Source organism: Myotis lucifugus, unplaced genomic scaffold, assembly GCF_000147115.1.
Source record: "Myotis lucifugus unplaced genomic scaffold, Myoluc2.0 scaffold_504, whole genome shotgun sequence".
Taxonomy (NCBI): Eukaryota; Metazoa; Chordata; class Mammalia; order Chiroptera; family Vespertilionidae; genus Myotis; species Myotis lucifugus.
Window position 1 is genome coordinate 262,219 of NW_005871552.1, and position 25,516 is coordinate 287,734.

At 38.0% G+C, this 25,516-nt stretch overlaps 1 protein-coding gene and 1 long non-coding RNA gene across 10 annotated transcripts in view; one reads left to right on the top strand and one right to left on the bottom strand.

The window, feature by feature from the left end:
* Nucleotides 1–6,925, top strand: part of LOC106694540 — a 7,913-nt gene extending 988 nt beyond the window's left edge. The window contains exon 2 of the long non-coding RNA XR_002826496.1: nt 6,021–6,925. This is a non-coding gene — a long non-coding RNA (uncharacterized LOC106694540). The remainder of the gene's footprint in view (nt 1–6,020) is intronic.
* MKL2 (MKL1/myocardin like 2) overlaps nt 1–25,516 on the bottom strand; it is a 188,789-nt gene that overhangs the window by 41,413 nt on the left and 121,860 nt on the right. For 8 of the 9 annotated variants that reach the window (XR_002826495.1, XM_023744978.1, XM_014446123.2 and 5 more), the window contains 5 exons: nt 13,717–13,782; nt 11,244–11,299; nt 10,068–10,143; nt 4,958–5,119; nt 2,879–3,057 (listed from right to left, as the gene is read on the bottom strand). Coding sequence is in view for 8 of the 9 variants with exons in the window: in XM_023744978.1 (XP_023600746.1) it covers nt 2,879–3,057; nt 4,958–5,119; nt 10,068–10,143; nt 11,244–11,299; nt 13,717–13,782 (539 nt within the window). In the remaining variant the exon portion in view is untranslated. The remainder of the gene's footprint in view (nt 1–2,878; nt 3,058–4,957; nt 5,120–10,067; nt 10,144–11,243; nt 11,300–13,716; nt 13,783–25,516) is intronic. The other variant, XM_023744982.1, reaches the window with a different exon arrangement.

Here is a 25,516-nt window from a genome sequence, read left to right on the forward strand (position 1 = left end):
AGAGAGAGAGCAAGATATTGAAACCTATTGAAGAAATAATGACAGAAACTTCCCTACTGGTGAAAGAAATAGACTTACAAGTTCAGGAAGCGCAGAGAACCCCAAACAAAAGGAATCCTAAGAGGACCACACCAAGGCACATCATAATTAAAATGCCAAGAGCAAAAGACAAAGAGAGAATCTTAAAAGCAGCAAGAGAAAAACAGACAGTTACCTACAAGGGCGTACTCATACGACTTCAGCTGATTTCTCAACAGAAACTATGCAGGCCAGAAGGGAGTGGCAAGAAATATTCAAAGTGATGAATAGCAAGAACCTACAACCAAGATGACTTTACCCAGCAAAGCTATCATTCAGAATTGAAGGTCAGATAAAGAGCTTCACTGATAAGAAAAAGCTAAAGGAGTTCATCACCACAAAACCAGTATTATATGAAATGCTGAAAGGTATCCTTTAAGAAGAGGAAGAAGAAGAAAAAGGTAAAGATACAAATTATGAACAACAAATACACATCTATCAACAAGTGAATCTAAAAATCAAGTGAATAAATAATCTGATGAACAGAATAAACTGGTGAATAGAATAGAATAAGGGGCATAGAAAGGGAGTGGACTGACTATTCTAAGGGGGGAAAGGGGTGGGGGGGGTGCGGGAAGAGACTGGACAAAAATCGTACACCTATGGATGAGGACAGTGGGGGGGGCGGGTAAGGGCAGAGGGTGGGGTGGGAACTGGGTGGAGGGGAGCTATGGGGGGAAAAAAGAGGAACAACTGTAATAATCTGAACAATAAAGATTTAATTACAAAAAAAAAGAATGGTTAGCAATTTACTTTCTCTTCTAATCACAGTGTAAAGCACAAGTAAAATTAAAAAAGCATATCTTATTAATTGAATGCTCTCATTACTGTTGCAATTTTGAATAAACTCACTTTGGATGGTTAAAAAAAATTATTGTTGAACAAATGAATTCAATCTAACAAAAATCAAGGAGTCAATTAAAACAGTCAAATATCCAAATGGTGTGCAAGACTTATGGTAATGGTATTACCTACTTGTGGTAAACACATAGTGACTGGAAATCTGTATTACCTTCCTGGAAAGCAATTATCTTATCTTTTGCCCAACAAAAGTTTCAAGTTCATTTCCATATCTGGTAATTATCCAGAGAAATAATGAAATAAGTGCTCAACAGTGTACGTATTAAAAAAACACACCAGGGTGTAGCAAATATGTGAGAATACAACAGGGGCTCTTATTGTGTGTATGAGTGAAAAACAGGAAATAAGTCCAAATAACCAACAATGGAAACTGGTTAAAAGAGATGCAGTATTTCAGTTCAAGTGAATACTACGTAGCAATAAAAAGTGATATATATTTATTGACAAGGGACTATATCAAACTTAAAAACTTCTTTGCATTAAAGGACACTATCAACAGAGTGAAGAAGTGACACATGGAATGGGAGAAAATATTTGTAAATCATATATCTGATAAGAGGTTAATATCCAAAATATATGAAGAACTCCTACAACTCAAAAACAGAAAAACAAATAACCTGATTAAAAAACGGGCAAAAGACTTTAACAGACATTTCTCCAAAGATAATATAGAAATAGCCAACAAGCATATGAAAAGATGCTCAACATCACTAATCATTAAAGAAATGCAAATCAAAAGCACAGGGAGGTATCACCTCATACCACTGGCATAGCTACTATTACAAGTACATAAATTAACAAATGTCAGCAAGGATGTGGATAATTGGACTCCTTGTGCACTGCTGAATATGAAATGGTACAGCCACTATGGAGACCAATATGCAGCTTCCTTAACAAATTAAAAATAGAATGACCATATGATCCAGCAATTTCACTTCTGGGTATATGCCCAAAAGAATTGCAAACAAGTCTAGAAAACAAGATTTCCACACCCGTGTACACAGCACCATTATTCACAAAAGTCAAGAGGTGGGACCACCCAGTGTCCACTGACAAATGGATAAAAAAAATGTAAATCCATACAATGGAGTATTATTCAGCCTTAAAAATAAAGGAGATTCTGTCACATACTACAACATGGGTGAACCTTGACGACGTTATATTAAGTGAAATAAGACAGTCACAAAAAGATAAATACTGTATGATTCTACTAATATGAAATATCTAAAGCAGTCAAATTCATAAAGACAAACTGAACGGTGGTTGCTAGGGCCTGGGGGGAGGAGGAACTGGGAGTTGTTTACTGGGTATAGTTTCAGTTTTGCAAGACGAAAACATTCTGGCAATCTGTTGCACAACAATGTGAGTATATTTAACATTACTGAACTGTACACTTTAAAATGGTGAAGGTGGTGCCCTAGTTGGTTTGGCTCAGTGGAAAGAGTGTTAGCCTGTGGACTGAAGGGCCCCGGTTTGATTCCGGTGAAGGGCACATGCCTGGGTTGTGGGCTCGATCCCCCATAGGGGGCGTGCAGGAGGCAGCCGATCAATGATTCTCTCTCATTGTTGAGGTTTCTATATCTCTCTCCCTCTCTCTTCCTCTGTAAAACCAATAAAATAAAAAATAAAATGGTTAAGGTGGTAAAAAAAAAAGGTGGACTTTATGATATATGAATTATATCTAAAAAAAGTTATGTGAAATATTTTAAGAGTTACAAACTGTAAAATAAAAATGTGTGTATAGAACAGAAATGAATTGCAATAATCTATTGAAAAATGTTAACAGTGGTTAGATTACAGGTGAATAGATATTTCTCCACATTTTCAGACTTTTCTTCTGGTGAGAATGTACTGATATGTAAAATACAAGAAATATACTTGATATACAAAAAAGCAAGGTACTTTCTCTATTTAGGGGTAAAAACAAGAAGGGTGATACCTGGGCTGGAGTGTTTGCAGTCACAGGAGACGGTGACTCACTAACTCTTGGCTCACTTGGGGATGCGGCCGAGCCCTGCGACTCCTGGCTGGCGGGCTGGTCTGGAGACAAAGCATCACTACTGTCTTCGTCAAATGAGAAATCTCCCTGAGTTTGGGGATAGCCTTCCTTCCCAACGCCTAAAGAAAGAAATGATTTGTAACTGATTTTTGCCTTGGAATACCAAACTTAAAATGAAAAAGGAAGAGAATATTGTTTTTTTTTCTAAGAACTTAGGAATCTGGTTATAAAAAAAGAAAAAGAAAAAAGAACATCATGTACTTCCCACCACTACCTACCTTAAGTACTTGGGGGGAAAATCAAACCTGAATCTAGTCAAGCCTTTGAATCCAACTGCCAGTTATAGGAAGTACAGGAGACAGGAAGTTTTTAATGACACCTGTGGATGCAAATGCATCCAGTAAAATCAGAATGTGGAGATGCCACAGATAAAACCACCACATTCATCAGCAAATAAATAGTAAGAAATGAAAGGAGGAGGAAGGCCCATGTAAAAGATTAAGACTTAAGAGGTGTATCAGCCAAAGGCAACATGTGGACCTTATTTGGATCCTGATATGGAATCCAACTACTACAAAGCAGTAAGAGGCAATGGGGAAAATAGGGCTGGTGACTGGGTATCGTGTTAAGTCCCACTTCATGGAGTGGCCCAGCTATACTGATACCTTGCTTTTGGGAGCCTGTTTCCTTGGGATTAAAAGGAATCATAGCTAATTGTACTACTTCGAATTATGGACTATGAATGGCCTAAGATTGAAATTCATACTAATGCAAAATAGAAAATCCCCGTGAGTAATGGAAACTATCATAGTTTTCAAGTAGAATATTAACTTTAAAAAATTGCTTGCTGAGCCTAGCCGGTTTGGCTCAGTGGATAGAGTGTTAACCTATGGACTGAAGGGTGCCAGGTTTTGATTCCTGTCAAGGGCATGTACCTAGGTTGCAGGCTCGATCCCTGGCCCTGGTCTGGTATGTGTAGGAGGCAACCAATTGATGTGTCTCTCTAACACTGATGTTTCTCTCTGTCTCTCCCCATCCCTTCCACTCTTTAAAAATCAATGGAAAAATATCCTCAGGTGAGGATTAACCAAAAAAAAAAAAATTGCTTGCTGAATAAGTGGCATTATTCTGGAATTTATTTTTCATGCTAAATTTTATACCAGAAAAAAGTGGAAACATTAGTAACAAAGTATGATAAAAGTGAGATAAGATGGACAAAATACTACCATTCATAATGAATACATATATACTCATCTCTATTTACCTTGCTGAACTAACACAGAACAAGCTATTTTTCTTTATCTTTCTTAGAAGTAAAGAGAACAAAAATAATAAGAACTTTGTAAAAATTTTAAACAAAACAACATAAACTAAACAGTATAGTACAATAAGTCTAACTTAGACAATGTGATAAGGAAATCAGAACTTAAAGACTTAAACTTAGGATGTAAGAAGAATCTCTGTGTTACTGGTAAGAGATGCTATTCTTAACAGTATCTAATATACAGTTAGCCCTCTGTATCTGTGGGTTCTGCATCCTCAGATTCAAACAACTCCAGATCAAAAATATTTCGCCAAAATGTTACATTGTTGCTGACATGTACTACATAGTTAGGCCTAAGATGACTGCCTCTGTAGTGAACATGTACAGACTTTTTCTTGCCATTATTCCCAAGCAATATAGTTTAACAATTATTTACATAGCATTAACATGGTATTAGGTATCTAGAAATGATTTGAAGTGTATGGGAGGATGGTAGGTAGGTTAAATGCGAATGGCATTTATATACAGGACTTGAGCATCCAAGGATTTTGGTATCCATGGGGGGTCCTGGAACCAATCTACCTTGGATGCTGAGGGACAACTGTAATAATAATAATCATGGAATCAGTGCAGGTGTTAATTTCTAACCTACCAGAAAACAATACTTATGATTGGTGCTGGCCTTTAAAAGTAAATTTGTTTTCTCTAAAACTGCCAAGCTGTTTTTCTCCCAGAATAAGTTTTTAAAGTCTTGCCTATGATTGCTTCCTTAACACTGGAGTCCACAGGCAGGATGTTTTTCTCCACCAGCTCCATAGGACCAGGTCTCTGAGCAATCTTTTCATTCAGATCATCAGCTAGGCGAGCTCTTTTCAACTTCATCTGAGTGGCCTGCAGGGATGGCTCTGCAAATGTTTCTAAAAGAAGAAACACAGCTTAAACCATTACTTGAATTACTCTCTATTCCACAATGCTATTTCAGGCCAACTAATTTAAGTTAAATTGGTTTAAACATATTGATGTGTTCTCAACATATTTATGGAAAAAGAAAATGACTTTTTAAGACCGCTCCAGTATATATTTTATATTTTTAGTCCTGGATAGCTTTATACTGCCTATACAATATGGATGCCCATTGACTCAAATAAACATGAACTTAAGCAAAAAGTGGGGTACTGCTATTGTTCATTTATGGCAAGAGCGGCATATTCACATTTATTAGGTATCAGGCATACAGAGGGTGAACAAGACAGATGTGGTCCATGGCTCAAGAAGTTCACTGTTTTAGATTTGGCTTCATTGGAAAGTCAGTTCCTAGAAGTAGAGACACTGTATCTTAGAAATCTGTATTTAAGGATATAAACTTCTCTGCAGGAGACAATGAGAAGAGCTTCAAATCACATTCTTGTATTGATCCCCATGTGTCACAGAGTCAATCATCATAATTAAGAATTTGGGTTTATTTCTGCATACATAAATAATCCTGTGTCTGTTAGAACATTCAATTACTGTACATAGTAATTAATGGTCATATAAAAGCATCAACTCATCTATTTACAAATAAATGAACTTGTGAAACTATTATAAACATCGTAACTTGTTCATTTGCATAATTCTGTCAATTACTTGTGTTTCTCATAACTCTAACATTTTATTACATTGTTCTAAATAATGTTTATAATTGATTAAACATAATGATGAGGTGTTAATGCAAAATTTAGAGTTGAAAGTTGCTTGCCTCTTAAATTATACAGAAGGTCTTTTAATGAAAGTCCCCATAAGTATTCTCAGGATTAACTGATGTTCTTCATTTTGTAGGTAAAATGTCCTTGTTGAAGCCCAAAGCAAGCCCGAGGCCGATAAACTACTCTGCGGCACATCTGAGTATAGCTGACCCCTGAACACCTCAGGGGTTTGGTGTGTTGACTCCCCCCCACAGTCAAAAATCTGCATATAATTGAACTACTAATAGCCTACTGTTGACCAGCCTTACTAATAACTTAAATAGCCGATTAACACATATTTTATATGTTATATGTATTATTCACAGTATTCTTAGAATAAAGTAAGCTAGAGTAAAATGATACTAAGAAAATTTTAAGGAAGGCAAAATACATTTATAGCATTCACTGAAAAAAATCATATATAAGTAGACCTGTACAGCTCAAACTCATGTTGATCATGGGTCACTGCACTTATCTTTCCACCAGTTGATTTATGTGCTCACCAAAACCATGATTGTCCACAAAATAGTTCATATCTGTCAGGATTGCTAATGTCAATACATAATATAATTAGATGTTATGAGGAAAGACAAAGTTCAAAAATAGAATGATTATTAATACTTTCAACAATTAAGATTTTTTAAAAAATGTAAGAACAATAAAAAAATAAAATGCTTCATAGAAACCTGTACAAATGCTTTGGAACAATTTGAGAAAGGTAAATCATTAAAAAATCACTGTCAAATTAGGGCAGTTAGTAACTATAAAAGATTTGGGGAAAAATTGTAAAATCTAGGATTTAAAAACTCAGATTGCTTTTCAAGTGTCTTAAAGTTTTTCTTCCACCATAAATGGAAATTGTAGACAATGTACAATGGTTTTGTGCTTTATGCAAGAAAGATGAAGTGAACTCCATTCATTAAAGCCTTCCCCGAAGTGAAGGTCCTAGCCCTCAGTCAGAATTCTGGCAAATAAATGCACGTCCATAAGTTAAAATAATGTGTAGTCATCTCATTTTTATGATTTTGCATATAACTAACTGTGGCCCCTATCTTGTTAGATAAAACACTTCTAACCATACAGGATGATAGGTTGTGAGAATTAGATCATGCACTCTTAGATTGATATTTAAATGCTTCTGTTAAGATTTAGGTCAGCGGTTCTCAACCTGTGGGTCGACAACCTGTGGGGTCGCGACCCCTTTGGGGGTCGAACGACCCTTTCACAGGGGTCGCCTAAGACCATCAGAAAACACATATATAATTACAGTGGTTCTCAACCTTCCTAATGCCACGACCCTTTAATACAGTTCCTCATGTTGTGGTGACCCCCAACCATAAAATTATTTTTGTTGCTACTTCATAACTGTAATTTTGCTACTGTTATGAATCGTAATGTAAATATCTGATATGCAGGATGTATTTTCATTGTTACAAATTGAACATAATTAAAGCATAGTGATTAATCACAAAAACAATATGTAATTATATATGTGTTTTCTGATGGTCTTAGGCGACCCCTGTGAAAGGGTCGTTCGACCCCCAAAGGGGTCGCGACCCACAGGTTGAGAACCGCTGATTTAGGTAGAGCAGTCTTCTGCCTTCCTCTTCTCTCCCATCAACACAATCTTCGTGATACCAGGAATATGTTTGGAAAGAAACTATTCCAAAAATAAATACTCAGAGGCTGGCATTTCGGTATGTTTCTGTTCCTAGTCTTATTACCACCTCATTTCCATTAGGCTGAGGCTGGATTTTAGCTCCTAAACTTCAGAAAACAATTTAGACTTTTGCCTGCCAAATATCAAATTGGGATAATGTTAAAATAACTTGGGGGTGGTTTTAGAGCATTTTAAAAAGTATAGATGACACATTTTTTCTTACTTTAAAAATCCCAACTTGAGTACAGATGTCCTAAAAACATCACTTAAGGTTCAGTCATGTACATAAGTAGGTTTTTAAATGTTGGGTAGCCTTCTTTATATAAAGCAAATATGATTTCTTTTGATAGCTAAATGTATTGGCCTTGGTTTTAATTATATTAATAAAGCCTGTTACAGTTAGGGGGTAAGTTGAAACAGGCAGCATTATTCCTCCAAAAATGCCTCTTATAGGTCAAGATGTCTGCAGGCAGAGAAAGAGCCATTACCTAGTCACTTACCAGTAAATTACTTCTTTGGAGGTTCACTTATCCCTGATAGCTGGTAGCGGCTCCTGCCCTACCACTGGAGTTCTGGAAATACTTTTTCAGTCCAGTGGACTTCTGAGAACACAACCTGAAGAGTTTATCAGCCAGGGGCTATCACTTCCTGCCCCAGATATGAAGACAGTCACATAATCATTGATTCTTTGGACTAGAAGAGACCCTACTTGGGGTTGTAGAGGCTAACTTTATACTTGGAGCTTCTTTACAACATCCTTAATGTGGTGTCAGCCTGTACTTATTCTCACAGTAGCCTCTTTATTCCCTATAAAGCACTTTTCTGATTGTGTAATTCATTTATTTTGTCTGTTTATCTGGCTGTACCACTAGAATGTAAACTCCATGAAGACAGGTTCACTTGTTGGCCTCTGGTGTCTGGCTCACTGGCCAATGACTAAACACCTCTTGATCACAGCCACCATGTGGCTTCCTGAAGAGTCTGTATTTGGACATACCTGACCTTTAGGGTATTATTCCTTATGTTGAGCTACAACCTAATACTTTTTACTTTTAACGTCAACCTAATTCTAATACTAAATCTGTCATCAGGCCAGAGAGAACAAATCTAATCTTTCTTCTACATGATAATTGTGTCTGAATATTTGAGAAGTTTTCAGATTCTTTCTGTATCTTCTCAAGTTTTAACATACTGAAGACTATCACAGGGTCAAGCTCCTAGTCTTGCTCAATAAATTAGTCAGAGAAGCAAAACAATGAAAGAAAATGTAACTTGAGAAATTTATGGTGGTGATACCAGCTTTCAAGAATGCTCTGTCTTCAGCCACTGTGGAAAAGAAAGAATATATGTACCCTGATGTTCACAGCAGTGTTCTTTACAATAGCCAAGATCTAGAAAGAGCCAAAGTGCGAATCAGTAGATGAGTGGATAAAAGCCCTTGTGGCTCAGGTGGTTGGGGTATTGTCCTGTATACCAAAAGGTGGTGGGTTCGACCCCTGGTGGGGCATGTGTGGGATTGACATTTCTCACCTCTCTCTCTCTCTCTCTCTCTCTCTCTCTCTCTCTCTCTCTCTCTCTCAGCTGTAAAAAAGAAGCTCTTTTCTTTTGTGACAGCATGGATGGACCTGGAGATTATTAAACTAAGTGAAATAAACCAGTCAGAGAAAAACAAATGCCATATGATCTCACTTATATGTGGAATCTAATGACCAAAATAAACTGACGAACAAAATAGGATCAGATGCATGGAGGTATGGAACAGACTGACAGAGCTAAGGGGAGGAGTGTGGGGGTGGGGGAATAGAAGAGATTAGCCGAAGAACAAAAATGCATATGCGTAGCCCATGGGCACAGACAACAATGGTGAAGGCCGGGGGGAGAGTGGGGGACATGTGTAATAGTGCCAACAATAGTAAAAAAAGAATGCTATGTCTTCAGAGAGAAAAATATCCTGGCCTTAGCCATTCGTCTCATGAAAGATGGAATAGAACCATCCCTACCAGCTTCATAAGTGATGAGGCCAGATGGAGAAAATTTGGTGGGCTGAGTGGAGGGTGTTTAAGATAATGGTTAAATCAAGCTGGACTGTTGTGGGCAAGTAGCAACAAAGCAATAATGTTAGGTGTGGACATTGTACCAGGCAGACATAACAGGGAAATCTATGGTTAGACTTGTGGCTATTGTACCCTTTATGACTTAATGAGTGGGCACATGTCCCTCTCTGAAGAATAAATCCTCTGGACTGAAAAGTTTTTCCAGGACAGTATGATAGACACCTATGGTACCAGCTGGAGGGGAAGAGTCAGTCCATCAGTAGGTTATTTGGAGAATCAAACCTTTCCCATGTACCTAACATAACTTTGGGTCTTCATGTTGCTATCCAATTTGGAGGATGTCAGCCTGTGGGGTAAAAGTTATTAAATGGGAATAAAAAGAAATGGCGGCATTCTCACATAAAACAAGCAGAAATAAAATTTTTACCTTCTAAAATGTGCATCCTGACAAGTTCAGAACGATCTGGTCGACTTCGAATCTTGTGCTTCAAAAAGTTTTCAGTCTTAAAAAAAAAAAGAGAGATAATCTTGCCATAAATTGATTATGACTTACTGTGGGTTTTACATATTTTTCTCTCAAGGTACTCCATTTAAATTAATTGATACCCTTTTGGTCATGATTTTGAGAGGAACAGAAAAGTAGAAATTAGTGCTTTGAGAAACTATTATCCAATATATGATTTAAATTGCAGCCTTCAACATTGTACAAGGACATAGTATATGCTGGTATAGAGTAATCAAGTTATAGACCTTTATTTTAAAACTTGGGAAAGGCAAAGGCTCATAATTTTGAAATTGATTTTTGAACAGACATAAAATTTCGAACATTTAAATATCTAAAAAAATCTAAACTTCAGGTCAAGTAAAAAAAATCCACCTAAATAACAATTTACTAAAATTTTTCATATATTTTCTTTGATGAGTTCATATCCTTGATCAGATTTTCTTATTCAGAACTGTACTCAACTCCAAACAATAGGGTTTTATATTTTATGACTCTAAGAGATCATTATTGCATCCTGAGAAAATTCTAAAGGAATTTTTGGAAAATGCTTTTCATAAATCATGATAGAAGTTTTCCCTAAAACAAAAAGAAAAAATGTGCATATTGGTACTTTTAAAGAAAAATAATAAATATCAATTCGGTATGCAACTATGATGGAGTCAACTCAAAGAATAACACAGAGTGGCTTGTGGCCATATTCTTTGATTTGGCCAGATTCTCCTACCCTTGGTCACATGTACAGGTAACACAGTAGGGTCTGTGTCCATCTGCTGGGGTAACAAATAGCAGAATTACTTCATTATTATTCTGAAAACTGTGGTTATGCCCTGAAAGCAAGTAAGCAGAGAAGTATGATTTGTCCTGTATGTACGAAACTAGTCACTAGTTTTAAAAGAACAAAATTTGAATGTCATGTATTTTCTACCAATTTCTAAGATAAAAACTACCCCAGGATATATTACTCTATATGCCATGTATCCTGCAAATTCACTGCAGTTCCTCTTTTGACATATTTAGGAGTAAGACTGCTACTTGTCCACAGGTGTTTTGAAATGAGAGAAGCAGAGAAGTAGAACATTTTAAAGTGAGATTTCTTACTCTGGCTCGTTCCAAGCTTTTTATCTGCTCATGGAATGCTGCTGGGCTCTTCAAGGCTGCGAGAGGAAAAGAAATTGGTTCCGTAGTATAAATAGAGGAGTTAATACTTCAGTCAAACGTTACAGTACTTCTTGATGTTTCTTCTTAACCTTAGTAGTTCACATCTACAGTTCCATTTATTTACTAGTTCCTTTAGGAGATCTGCAAAATTTGGAACCTTAAGTGTTTCATAATTAAAACTATATATTTCAGCCCTAGCAGTGGGGATAGAGCATCAGCCTATGGACTGAAAGGTCCCAGGTTCGATTCCGGTCAAGGGCACATTTCCGGATTGCGGGCTCGATCCCCAGTAGGTGGTGTGCAGGAGGCAGCCGATCAGTGATTCTCTCTCATCATTGATGTTTCTATCTCTCTCTCTCCCCCTTCCTCTCTGAAATCAATAAAAGAAAACACACACACACACACACACACACACACAAAACAACAACAAAAAACCCCCCACACTATATATTTCATAGGAGCATTTGAGATCTTGTTCTCTGGCATACATCATCAGTTTAGCTCAAATAAACTCTTATAAAAATTTAAAAAACTATATGTATTTCACAAATAAAACAAGAAAACTTTTAAAATGAAGTTGTATACATAATGACAATGCAAATATCAGGTTAGACTAGTTCCAACCAATCGCTGGGACAAATTACCATCACCAAGGGAACTCTGATGATTCCTTGACAGGACTTTATTGGCCATATAAGCTACTGGAAAAAGCCCAAATGTCCTTAGAACATTTAACCTTGAGTGAGCTGACCTTGAACATGAGATCCACTGTACTTCATGTTGTACAGATCTATCATTTACTGAGAACCCACAACAGGCTTAGCCCAGTGCTCTGTGGTCAATCACAATTATATTACTGTTGATCATCACAACAACCTTGCAAGGTAGGCATCAGCCCCACTATAGACGAAAGGCTCCAAGAAGTAAAATGAATTCTTGAAGTCATATAGCTAGATGGTGATCAAAGTGGGATTTAAATCTAGAATTTTGAATTTGAAAGGTTCATGCTCTTTCTACCACACCACAATGCAAATCACTCTAAAGACCTAGTGATTCTTTAATGTTAAGCGCTAGTACATTAAATATTCCAGAATCCCAAAGTGAGGGTAAGCAGTGCTTATTTACTAAATCCTTGCATCTGCAGTATTTCTATCAATTATCTTTGCAAAACCTTTTGTATATCCACCACTGTCTGATAACACCCTGCATTTAATGACTACAAGCAGTCAGATGATGTGGGTGAGATATAGGACTAGCTCACTTAGGCTGTCATCTCCAAAAGTTGGCCCATCAACTCTTGTAGCATTGCTGTTGTCAGCTCTGGTACTTGAAGCACTGCAAAGACTCCTAGCAGCCAGTCCCAACGGGTTTGGCTAGGGACCAACTTCTAAAAGCAGGGACCAGCTTCTAAAAGCAGACTGGCTTAGCAGTGGTGTCTTAAACATCATAATTTGTTCCTATTTGATTGATCCTGTTCATAGTCAGGAATGTAGTGGTGAAGAAATCTGGCAGATTATTAAACCAGCTTTGACTCTGTCACAACGCTAGCTTAAAAATATTTAGACAATTAATGGTCCAGAAAAAAGGTTTCAAAGGGAAAAATCTACTGCAGAGCAAAACTGTTCCTTATAAACCAAAAAAGGTAAAATCAATGATTCAGAAGACTGGGAAGCATAAATGCTTTTTTGTAATTTTTTTAAAAGCCAAATAAGTTACTTCTTGGAGAAATCAACTTTTAGAAAAAATCCATATAAATAATCCTAATGGCCTACATAAAATCACCACTCGTCCTCTCTAAAATATGGGTTCATCTTCAAACTTGGTGATTAAAGCTAAAAAAGACAGCCTGGACAAATATTCTAAAATTAACCAACTCTCAAAAAATGAAGGACTGAAGCTTAGAGATAACTAGTTGGAAAATATCTGTACTCGGGCAAGAAAGATTTTATTAATTATAAATAGAATATTAGTCCTATAACTAACACACATTTAATATTATAGCCTATACTATAGCATAAAAGATAATTTAAATTAAATAATTTAAAGTAGAATAAGGTTTTGAGTTAATTTTATATGCTACTTTTGCAAGTCTAAGTAACACTGGATCCATTATGTAGCGATTACTTCAATTATTTAAAACTAAAACAAATGTTGCAGTTTGAAGAACTGATGTTAGCCTAATTACAGAGTTTTAAAGGTGTTCCTTTGTATAATATAAAATTTGAGTCCAATTTTTAAACGGCATCAAGTTTTTAAAATGTGTTTTAAATAATTCCCTTAGGTTGGCAATGCTGAAGCCTGGTTTTTCTTATAAACTCGTCTGGTAATTATATATTGATTACATGGATACAGGTTCTTCTTGGACATGCCCATTGTTATGTTACATTAGAGATGACAGACACTCGAATCTTACGTGGCATGATGCCCTGGTCCACGAGCTGTTCCCGCGTCCGCCTCTGTTGCAGCCTCAGCTGAAGCACTATGAAAAGGAAATAATTACCATTAGACGTCAGAGGCAACTGCAGGAGGCAACTTTATTAAACATCTTCTAATTCATAATAGAATACGAATACTACCTGGCACCATCCAATCTGTAAAAAGAGAAGCAGTTCATGATTTCTGCCTGCTTGGTGAACTCTGACGTTCTCTGAGAATACTTTGTGTTAAGTTAGTTAATAATGTTAATTTGCTGAATAAAGCGAAGTATTTGTTGTTTAAATACAATCACATAGTACTCGGCAAATAAAAATAATTGGCTTATATACTGTCTTATTTGTAGAAATAGAAATATGAGATTCCTTAACATTCCTTAGTTTTTTTTTGTTAAAAACTAGTTATAGCAAAAATGTATTTTAAGGAAATATTGAATTATTTGGAGGGATTTACTCCATCTGGAACACATTTTAAATAGCTTTAATGAAGGTCAACTGCATAATAAAAATTAGACCCATGAGATATTACTAACAACCCAAGGGAAAATTTCTAAATTAAGAATTTAAAGTTTACTAATCTTTGCACAATACAAGACACCATAGCTCATTCTACAACTTCTAAGAAAGTCACAAATTGATCGACACCTTATAATTTTAATAATAAGAAGAAACAAATAATTAGAACTTGTAAAAAACAAGGTATATCACAAAATGTGTATATTCAGTTTGCCAATTTAATAAAAATAATTTTTTGTTCTCCATTTCTTAAGTGGATTCCTTTCATAGCATCTCTATAATTTTAGCTGGAAAATGAGCTAATTTTAAAAGAGGAATATATGAAGCAACTTTAAAAAGTTTTTCCTTGGCTTACCTTACATTAAATTTTAAGTTTCCACTTTTATTTTTGTTTCAAAACCTTGATGAAAACCAAGGTTAGGATTTTAAGTATCTGCTTAAGGTTTGTCAATATGCAAATAAATAAAAAAATAATAAAAATTCCCATGTGTATTTCTTTCTCTTTTTTTTTGTTAATCCTCACCCAAGGATATATTTCCATTGATTTTTAGAGAGAGTGGAAGGGAGAGGGAGAGACAGACAGAAACATCGATGTGAGAGAGACACATCGATTGGTTGCCTCCTGCATGCGCCCAACCAGGACCGGGGAACCTGCAACCAAGTTATGTGCCCTTGACTGCAATCGAACCCAGGACCCTTCACTCTGTGGGCTCTATCCACTGAGCCAAACTGGCTCGGGCCCCATGTGTATTTCTTAAATGTATGGAAGGAAGACAGAGAGAATTTTCTAGCAGGGGGTGAAGGCTGGAACAGGGGCTAGCTTAGACCAGTCCCTTACCCAGGCTCAAATGCAATGCATGTGATGGCTCCTACTTGCAACAAACCTGAGGCCTGAAGACAAAGGGCCTGTGGCCCCTCATAGCCTTTGCTTTTTGCTTGCCCTTGTGCTGACTATAGAGCAAAGCACAATCTTAGGGTAATATTTCAAAAAGAGGCTAGGCTATAAAATAGCTTTTAAACATTTTTTAACTTCATTGCTAGATATGAATGTCTTCCTTTATTAAGTACTGAAAAAAATGTTTTTGCTTCTTTTTGGGACCATTGGATCACAAAGATTCATGACATCCCATTTAGAAGTGAAGCAACTGACATAAGATTCTATTACACAAGCAAAAGCAAAATTTAATAGTAAAAAAATGTATGCACATGTTTCTCACATTAAAATGCTTTGTGATATTTTGGATCAATTTATGCTCTAACACAAAGATCTTTTCCCTGATAACTTACAGTTTATTGAGGATAGTGTGTTCCCACTGTACTTTACTAGGAACAAAATAACCAAAGAGTTGACCTGTGAATCTGATAGCACCCAAATGGCTGCATACTCTAACATTCTTCTATGAATGCTAAAGTTAATGCTTGTCTGAAATTAATGGTCATATTCAAGAGGTAGAATCCCATATTCCAAGAAAAGGAATACTGAGAGGAGAAAAAGGTCAGAACAATGTCCAGTTCAAAAGCTGACACTTCTGGAACACGGTGGTCCACGTCTGTTGGAGAATCTCTAGCAGTATCTTCCTTTTCTCCCAAGGGAGAGCTCAAAGAAAGGAGTAAAATATAAAGGGTAATGAAAACATCAACCCCCTTCTTTGGTTTCAAACAAACAAACAAATAAATAAGCAAACAAACAAAGCACCAAACTTTTGAGAGAAATGTATCAAACACAATATATATTTTTGGGCGATGGTGTCTTGGAATGATGGATACATTTGCAACCACTTGATGTGCAAACCAACACTGAAGGCAACAGCTTGTTAGTCTTAAAGCACCTCCTGATTGTACATTGGTCAACTGCCCTCATGCACCCTGACAAAAACCCTGTCAACTGTATCATCTTTGATTAGAAATCACACTTTCATGCTGATGTGTAAATGTATCTGCTACCACAAGGGTAACACACAAAATTAATGCATGTCACCAATCATCAATTGTTCAAATAAAACAAAACCCAAATGCAAACCAATTGTGTTTCCCATGCAGTTTGTTTGATGGCAAAACAATCAATCTAACTTATGCCTTACCACCAGAAGATAAGAGATCAATCTTCCCAATCAATGCTCTCATCATTGCCTATATAATCTTCCCAAGAAGTAATATTATCTACAAAGCAGCATGGCAGGCAGCCTTCCTAGGCATGTTCATTTATTAAGATATTAGGAAGAACATGAATGGAAGAAGAGGCATATCACCAGTCATGCTGTTAGGACTGTTGATGACCTGCTTGATTTAGTTTTAATCTATCACAACAGGTGGGCAGTATTGGACACATTCTACTGAATATGAGGCACAATGCACCATTAAGAGACTGGGTACATTGCCACTTTGGATTAATGTTAAAAACAATTATAATATTCATTTATATTAAATATAACCAGTCACTCATAACCTGATAGAGGCTCTTCTGAGAACAACTAATGGTTATAAAAAGTACCCATCAAATAGGGACAGGCTCATAATTATGGAAAATATCAAACTTCTGTTTAGTACTTCCCCCTCATCACATTCATAAAAATTCAATATATAATAAATAACAACTGATATCTGCATCTTACAGAATGCTGAAGGCTGGGAAGAACAAGGCTTGAATGATGTAGACAGCTCATTGTCCCACAACATGGGAAAACTAGAATTGGGCAGAATTGGGCGATGTTTATCCTGTACTGTGAAGGGAGAAGACCCTCTCTTAATGATCAGAAACATTCGTGGTTGTGGAATCAAGATTTTTTATCGAGTTTCTCTGGGACTTATATGAATGAAGCCTAGAGATCTTCTTCCTCTCGTAGGAGCCTCCACTTTCATGTCTGCACAGAGGCAGGGAAGGCCCAGATCACTGCACGCTGCTGCGCCTATTGCACAGTCGTCGTTTCTTAAGAACAATGAATAAACTGGCTGATCTCTGGAAAACCTGACACTGCCTGTGTTGATAAGATTGCATTTCTAAAAACTAAAGACTAGGCACTGGTCCAGCACTGCCTTTCTGTGGTGGCAGGTGGGTGGTGATGGTAGTACAGCTGCCTAAGAAGACAGTTTCCTGGCAATGGCCTTGTGTCTGAAAACTGAACCCACGAGCAGGACTGACATAGCTTCCACCCTAATTAGTTAATTGACAAAAATCCAGTATCCTCCATGGCCGTCTTGCCAATAATTACAAGTCTATAGAATTCTCAGGGAGAAAAAAAAAGTTCAAAACACTGAGTGAGCAGCTACATCTTTTCAGAAAACAAAGGACATAGTGATAGGGTTGAAAGAGAATTCATGTTATAATTGCTCACATTTGAACATTTTCAAAGACTGTTTTTATCTTTGAAAAGTGTATAAACAAAAATAATCAAACTTATGGTTCTAAGAAGTTCTTAAGTTTAAAATGTTTGGGTTTAAACCTGTTTAATTTTCTCCAAAAAGGGGAGGCAGGAATAAAGTATGTAGACCTCACTATAGAGCTAGTATGTATTCTCAGTGCAAAAACAGGTCCTATAAGTTCAGAATTCTCTAATAGTTCTGTATTTCCTGATTATAAAACTCACAAGAGGCATGAAAAGGGCCCTCATCAATAGATGAGGCTCTAGAGCCACTTGCTGGCCATGATATATGTATCATCTTTGAAATTATAGATGAGTGAGAATATAAATACATACTACTTTATACCCATTGCATTTAGAGATAAAAATTTTAATTCATTATTGGATTTTTCTAAGGTGATGTGTCATTATCTCTTAAGGCTAACATTCATGGTATCCTATTACATTTCAACAAAGAAAACTGCATATAATTTTGAAAATTCTACTTAGTGTTTTCTTGGTTAGAACGGATAAAAACAATATTGTGTCAACAGAAGTGTTTTTGAACTTGCTCTTTTTTTTATATAGGAAAAGTAAAAATTTGATTTTAAAGACCATTTTAAAAAATGAAAGGTAGCTTATCTAATGGTAAAGATAAAATGTCATTCTTACTCAGCATCATAAATAGTTCAGATATTTAAAAGTACCTACTTTTAGTTCCTTTCTCCTGCTTCTTAAATGGTTTAAAGTGCTTTTAGAACAAAATCTTAGGATTAGTCTCCAGTATGAAAAACCTTAAAATATCATGCTGTCTTTCACGTAACACTTATACCCACTTCAAAGTTTCCAGCTGCTTTGTGAATAGACATAGAATGATATGTCTATTCTTTTTTGTTTCTATAAGTAGAATGTTTGGAATGTTTCCTTAATATGATGTAATTAAAGTGCTTTTTCACTCTAAAGAAAAAAAACCCCTATTATGCAACATTTTAATAGTAATATATAGCGATTCAGCATGACTTGAATAAGCCAAAACAAAGCATAGTTTTGGCCCAGGTTTGCAAGGGGACATCCGAGGACTGTATATTATAAAAACAAGGCAGAAATGATACTTCCTAGGAAGCAGAATGGCAGGCAGCCATGGTCTTGAAAACTCTTTATAAATAGCTAGTTATGGGGTATGAAGGAGGGTGTGTTGAAGAGGGGAGGGCAGATGAGCAGCTGTCTGCAAGCTAGAGAGGATCCAATGTATATTATTTAATTATAAGATGCTGGACAGAAAAACTGCAGAATCATGAGGGGTGAAAAAAACAAAAAATACCTGAGTAGGTCAAGGGACGGTTGGGTAAACCAGAGGTAAAAGCAAAGATGGAAAACTAAGGAACACACTTGGAATTGACTATGTATTGACTCTGAATCAGTTTCAGGCCAAAAACAGAACCTGATTTCAGTTATTTTTTAAAAAAATATTTTCAAACAGATATATAAATGAATGAAGTGGTTGGTTGGCAAACATTTATTATGTATTGTTTAAATAGTATTAAATTAGAGGCCTGATCCTATGAAAACAAGACAATTTAGAAAAGCCAACATTCTCACATCATCTTTTGAATTTAGACACAAGAGGGACGAACCGGCCCCTGAGTAACACATTAGGAGAAGTTTGAGGCCCCGTGCGATCCTGGTTCAGTGTTTTATCAAGCAGCAGCTCAGCAGTCAAGTTTACAACTGCATTTGATTATTCGGGAGGGGCAAAATGACAGCTTAAAGATTTATACTGAAAAGGCAAAAGATTGATGAACTGCTCTTCCTTTACCTTAAAAATAAATGTTAAATTGTTAATTATTGTTACTATTACTGCTATTACTTTACATACTTGCTGAAGAGAACCACTTTTTTTCAAAGATAAAAAAGCCATAAGGATTTTTTAAAAAGACTTTTTTTTTTTTTAGAGCAGTTTTAGGTTTACAACAAAACTGAAGGGGAGATATACTCCCTACTTCCACACCCCATTATCAACAGGATTTAAAAATGTAATTCTACAAAGACTCACGTATTTACAGTTCTTTGCTGTATATGATTTATTCTGCAGTTAAAGGGTAAGAAGTCACATCCTGAAGTGTTTGCTTCTGAGCTTGGGACTCAGAAATGCCTTACTATTTGTACCACTAATACCTCTATTTAAAAATCAATGTTTTAGAAAAAAATTCTATTTTTATTTGTTAAAATACCAGTAACACATGCAGATAAAAAAAAGTATTAAAAAGAAAAGTGAAAGTCAGTCCATGCTACCCTAGTCCTTCTCCACAAAGTAACCACTGTTAAATTTCTAGGGCTCCAGAGAATGTTTTGTGAATATTCCGACAATATTAAATCTGCACTATGCAAAGGAAACACATGCAGTGGGATCATACTAGTCATATAGTTTAGGGTTTGCTTAAAAAAAAACCCATGAAATGTAGCCCTGGCTGGTGTGGCTCAGTTGGTTGAGCGTCATCTCGTACACTGAAAGGTTGCCATTCAATTCCCAGTCAGGGCACAAACCTAGGTTGCAGGTTCGATCCCCCCTAGGGCTGTGAACAGGAGGCAGCCAATCAATGTATCTATCTCACATCGAGGTTTCCCTTTCTCTCTCTGTCTCTCTGATTCCTTCTCCCTTACTCTAAAATGAATAAAAACATATTTCAAAAAACATGAAATCTAGCTCATTCTTAATGGCTGTATCTAACACTTGGGTGTATTAATTATACACTTTTAAGTTTTGCGATTTCTTGCTATTATAATAAGGCTGCAATGATTCTCCTGATTCATTTTTTATCATCTTTTGAGTTTATAAACACACACTACATTTTTAATAATTTAAAATTTCATAGGGCACATTGCAATCCAAATGGTTGTACCAATCTATATTCCCACTTACAGGGTAAGAGAGTATCTTTTTGTTCATCCCTTCCCCACAATATACATAATCATGTTTTAAAGTAACTTTAAATTCACTTCCACTTACCTAAAACTGGCTACATAAGCCCAAAATAATAGTAAAATTTGGTACAATAAATAAGCAGTAAGGGACCAAAAGATATCAAAGGAATTAGTAAAGTGATGGGGCTAGGTTTGAGTGGTTGTTAGAAGTTCAGATTAAGCTTTCTCTTGTAAATCATAAATTTATTTACATAAATTTGGTAGAATTTTTCTGATGTTCCAGGGCAGTGGTCGGCAAACCGTGGCTCACGAGCCACATGCGGCTCTTTGGCCCCCTCAAGTGTAGCTCTTCCACAAAATACCACGTGCGGGTGCGCACGGACAGTGCGACTGAAACTTTGTGGCCCATGTGCAGAAGTCGGTATTTTGTGGAAGAGCCACAGTCAAGGGGCCAAAAAGCCACATGTGGCTCGCGAGCCGCAGTTTGCTGACCACTGTTCCAGGGTAAAAAACTTAAGCATAAGACTTCTCATTTTTTTCTTCAACTCCAATAGCTGAGAGAGATAATGACCAGATTTGAAATCTATCCTATATAATAAAGAGGTAATATGCAAATTGACCATCACGCCCCCCCCACAAGATGGTCGCCCCCATGTGGTCACAAGATGGTCAGAAGGGAAGGGCAGTTGTGGGCGATCAGGCCAGCAGGGGAGGGCAGTTGGGGATGACCGGGCCTGCAGGGGAGGGCAATTGGGGAGGTCAAGGCCTGCAGGGGAGAGCAGTTGGGGGCAGACCAGGCCAGCAGGGGAAGGCAGTTAGGGGGGACCAGGCCAGCAGGGGAGGGCAGTTGGGGGCGATCGGGCCGGCAGAGGAGCAGTAGGTATCCATCAGGCTGGCAGGGGAGTGGTTAGGGGGTAATCAGGCTGGCAGGCAGAAGTGGTTAGGGGCAATCAGGCAGGCAGGTGAGTGGTGGGGGCCAGCAGTCCTGGATTGTGAGAGGGAGTCTGACTGCCGGTTTAGGCCCGATCCCTCTCGGGCCTAAATCGGTAGTCGGACATCCCCCGAGGGTCCCAGATTAGAGAGGGTGCAGGCTGGGCTGAGGGACACCCTCCCCCCCAACCCCAGTGCATGAATTTCGTGCACCAGGCCTCTAGTTAAGAATAAAAGCAACATGATGTGGTAGGGGCTGGATATTGTATTTGAAGGAGAAAGAGATAAAAATGACACCTGGGTTTCTGGCTTAAGCACCTGAACCATTTACTGAGATAAAGAGCACAAGTTGGTCATTAGGGAGTCCAGTCTTGGATATGTTGGAATTGGAAGTAGAAATGTGCAAGTGACAACTGGCTGTATGGGTCCAGATTTCAGAAGGTAGGTCTTGCCAGGAGATTGAAATTTGGAAGTTGTGACATATGTAGTATTTGCCAAGGTAGAGAATATACAAAGAAAAGGCAAAAGAAGCCCAGGACTATGCTCTGAGGAAAGTTAACAATTTATAGATCAGCTAGGGGATGAAGATCCAACAAAGAAGACAGAGGAAGCTGCCTGGGAGGAGGAGGAGGAGCCTGAAGGGTGTGTATAAAGTGTTTCTAGAAGGGATTCATGATCAACAGGGTTAAATATTGCTGTTTTAATACATGGAGGAGCTACTCTTCAGAGTGATGAATGGAAGTCATACTGGAGGAGGTTAAGGAATAAAGAAGGACCAAAAGTGTGAGTGATGTTAATGGAAACAATACTTTAAAGATGTTGCCCATGAAGGGTAGGAAAGAGGGTGAAAAGCTTGAGAAGGCATGGAACTTCAGGTTGGAACATACTTGAGCAAGTCTATAACCGATAAAGAGCAAGAGAGAGGAAAGGGAAGGAAAGAGAAAGGAAGAAAAAAGATAGGGATGAATAGGGATGAAAATGAACAAAAGACTAAGAGGCAGTAGGTCCCTTGAAGAGAAGGAGGTGCAGAGCATACAAGGACAGCCTCTGTTAAGAGACGCTTCTATTATAATAGAAGGGCAGCTATGACTGGATATAGCTGTAGATAGGTTTATAGATTTGGTATGGGACGTCCAAATGATGGCTTTTATTTTCTCAGAGGAGGAGAAGAAGGTCATCTATTGAAAGTGAGATGAAGGAAAAGTTAGTTTTGAGGCCAGTGAAGGAGGTCTGAAATATTACTGCAGACAGTGAAGAGCAAGTTGAAAAGAAACACGGTTATTTATTACAGAGAAGCTCCAACTAATAATGACAATAGCTTGGGGGAGAGAAGTCAGTCAGGAAGCTGGCAAGTCACTCATTGGCTCTGAACTGTATCATTTTTATAAGAGAAGACCACGAGATATGAAATTAGAACTTTGGCAGTTCTTTTTAAAGCTTATTATATAAAACTAGAGGCCTGATGCATGAAATTCGTGCAAGAGTAGGCCTTTCATCCCTGGCTGCCGGCACTGGCTTCCCTCTGGCATCTGGGACCTGGGCTGGCTTCCCTCCGGATGCCCGCAGGCACCCGGGACCCGGGCTTCACTCCGGCTGCCAGTAGGCACCCGGGACCTGGGCTTCCCCCAAGCCCTGGCTTCATCTGGAAGGACATCCGGTCTAATTAGCACATTACCCTTTTATTATTATAGACTATTATAGACTAGAGGCCCAGTGCATGAATTCATGCATGGGCAGGGGCCCTCGGCGTGGCCTGCGGGGATTGGGCCGAAACCGGCAGTCCGATGCTGCCTGCCGCTCCTGCCTGCTGCTCCCGCTCATCTCGGCACTACTGCGCCTGCCACGGGCTTGCACCCAGTCAGTCCTGATCAGGAGAGGCTCGCGCCACCGCAGTGGCACTTGCCAGCTGTGAGCCCTGCGTCTGGTGCCTGTCCCGAGGGTGTGGGGGGGGGGGGCAATCGGCCCTCCAGGCAGGTGGTGGGGACACCCTTGCCAGCCCAGGGTCCAAACCCGTCCCGCTGATGTTTGTGCCAGTTGTTGGGAGCCACCTGACGGACACTTTTATATCATTTCTTCCTTGTGGAGCGTCTAGGAAGGGGAAGTAGCTGCGGTGCCCGAGGCCGACTTCCAGGAGGCTGGAGGAGCTGTTGGGATCGTGCTGGTGGCACTGGTCTGTCGGTGTCTGGCCCATTTTCCAGAGATTGAACCTGCAGGACTACTGAGGGAGTGAGTGGCTGCAACAGGGCTGGTGGGTGGCGGGATGGGCTGTCAGCTGAGCGGCACTCCTGCTGTGGGAGCACACTGACCACCAAGGGGCAGCTCCTGCATTGAGCGTCTGTCTCCTGGTGGTCAGTGCACGTCATAGTGACCAGTTGAACAGTCATTCGGTCGCTTAGGCTTCTATATATATATAGATTTTAGTTAACAACAGTTGTAGTCCAGCAATTCCACTTCTAGGTGAACTGAAAATTATTGAAATCTGGCACTTAAACAGATACATGTACACACATGTTCGCAGCAGCACTATTCACAATAGCGAAACACATGGGAACAGGACAAAAGGTGGGAAAAGATCAACAGATGCATGAATAAACAAAATGTGATCTATCCATACAATGAAATACTATTCAGCCATAAAAAGAAATGAAATACTGGTATATGCTACAACACAGAAGAACCTGAGAAAAATTATGCTATGTGAAAGAAACCAGCCACAAAAGATCACATATTATAGGATTCCAGAAATGTGAAATATCCAGAACTGGTAAACCCAGAGAGCTCAGATTGTTGGTTACCAGGACCGGGGAGAAAAGGGCATGGGGGTAAATGTTTAATGGTTACAGGGTTTTCTTTTGGGGTGATGAAAATGTTTTGAAACTAGAGAGAAGTGTGGTTGCACAACACTGTGAACGTTAGATGTCTCTGAATTATTTTATTTTAAAATGGTTAATTTTTATGTTATGTGAATTTTACTTTAATTTACAAAAGATAAATTGCTAGAAAAGACTTTAAGAAACTAATTACACAGTAATTAGATTTTCTTATTTTTCACCCACCCTCCCTCTCACCACCATAATTCCATTAACCACAAATGGTGTCTTTATCTTTTAATGATTTGATAACTACAATAACAACTACATTATATATTCCTGGTCATACTGAATTCTAGGTTTTGTTGTTTTTTCTGGCCTCTATTTCCCCTTCTAGCCCTCTTCCTATATTGTAGCACTTTCTACAATGCTCACCATATAGAAGTTTTAATAAACATGTTTTACTCAATTTGCATGGTATACTTGGTATATAATTAAGTTACTATTTTCTAAGGAAAGAGAATACTATGCCAAATTTAAGAATAAATCACCAAGAGGATTTTCTATGCGCAAGTGATTATCATGGGGCAGAACCATTGCTGTTTTGCTTTGTTATATGAATTTGAGGCTCGGGGTATTTTTGAATTGATGTTGGTGGTAGAACAGAAGACAAAATTGAATTACATTGTTCTGAAGGGTACAAGAAGGCTAAAAAGGGCAAGTGAAGGGAAAAGGAGTAAAGGGCACCACGAAAAACTGGTAGATACTAATTTCTTTTCATCTCTACTTACAATTAATGTGAAATTCATGCTGCATTAAAGAAGAGAAAAACACTAAGTACTCTCATAGATGATAAAAAGTGGCAGCCAAAGATTACAGACTGGCTGTATTTTCAGGGGTCTAATTTGCCAATTAAAAAAATAAGGTTCTTGAAGTAATTTTAGAAAATGGAAAGCAAGAGGCCAAAAATAAAATGGTGGTTTGTCCTGTGCGGGAAGAGGCAGGTGGTACAAACTGCAGAATTCTAAACCACTGACCGACCCTTGCTGGTAAGGACGTCGTTGTCTAGAATGTAGCTTTTACCCTCTATTAGGAATTAAAGAGCAAAAATGAAGTAAAAAGTAAATGCGGACAGTCTAGGCTAACACACTGTAGGTTTCCTGCATTAATCTGCAGCATGAGGTCAGGAAGACAATGTTTTCAACACTGTGCCTTGGAAATTTACAGGCACTTTGATAACTCCGGTTGGCTGCTGCTTCTGTTAC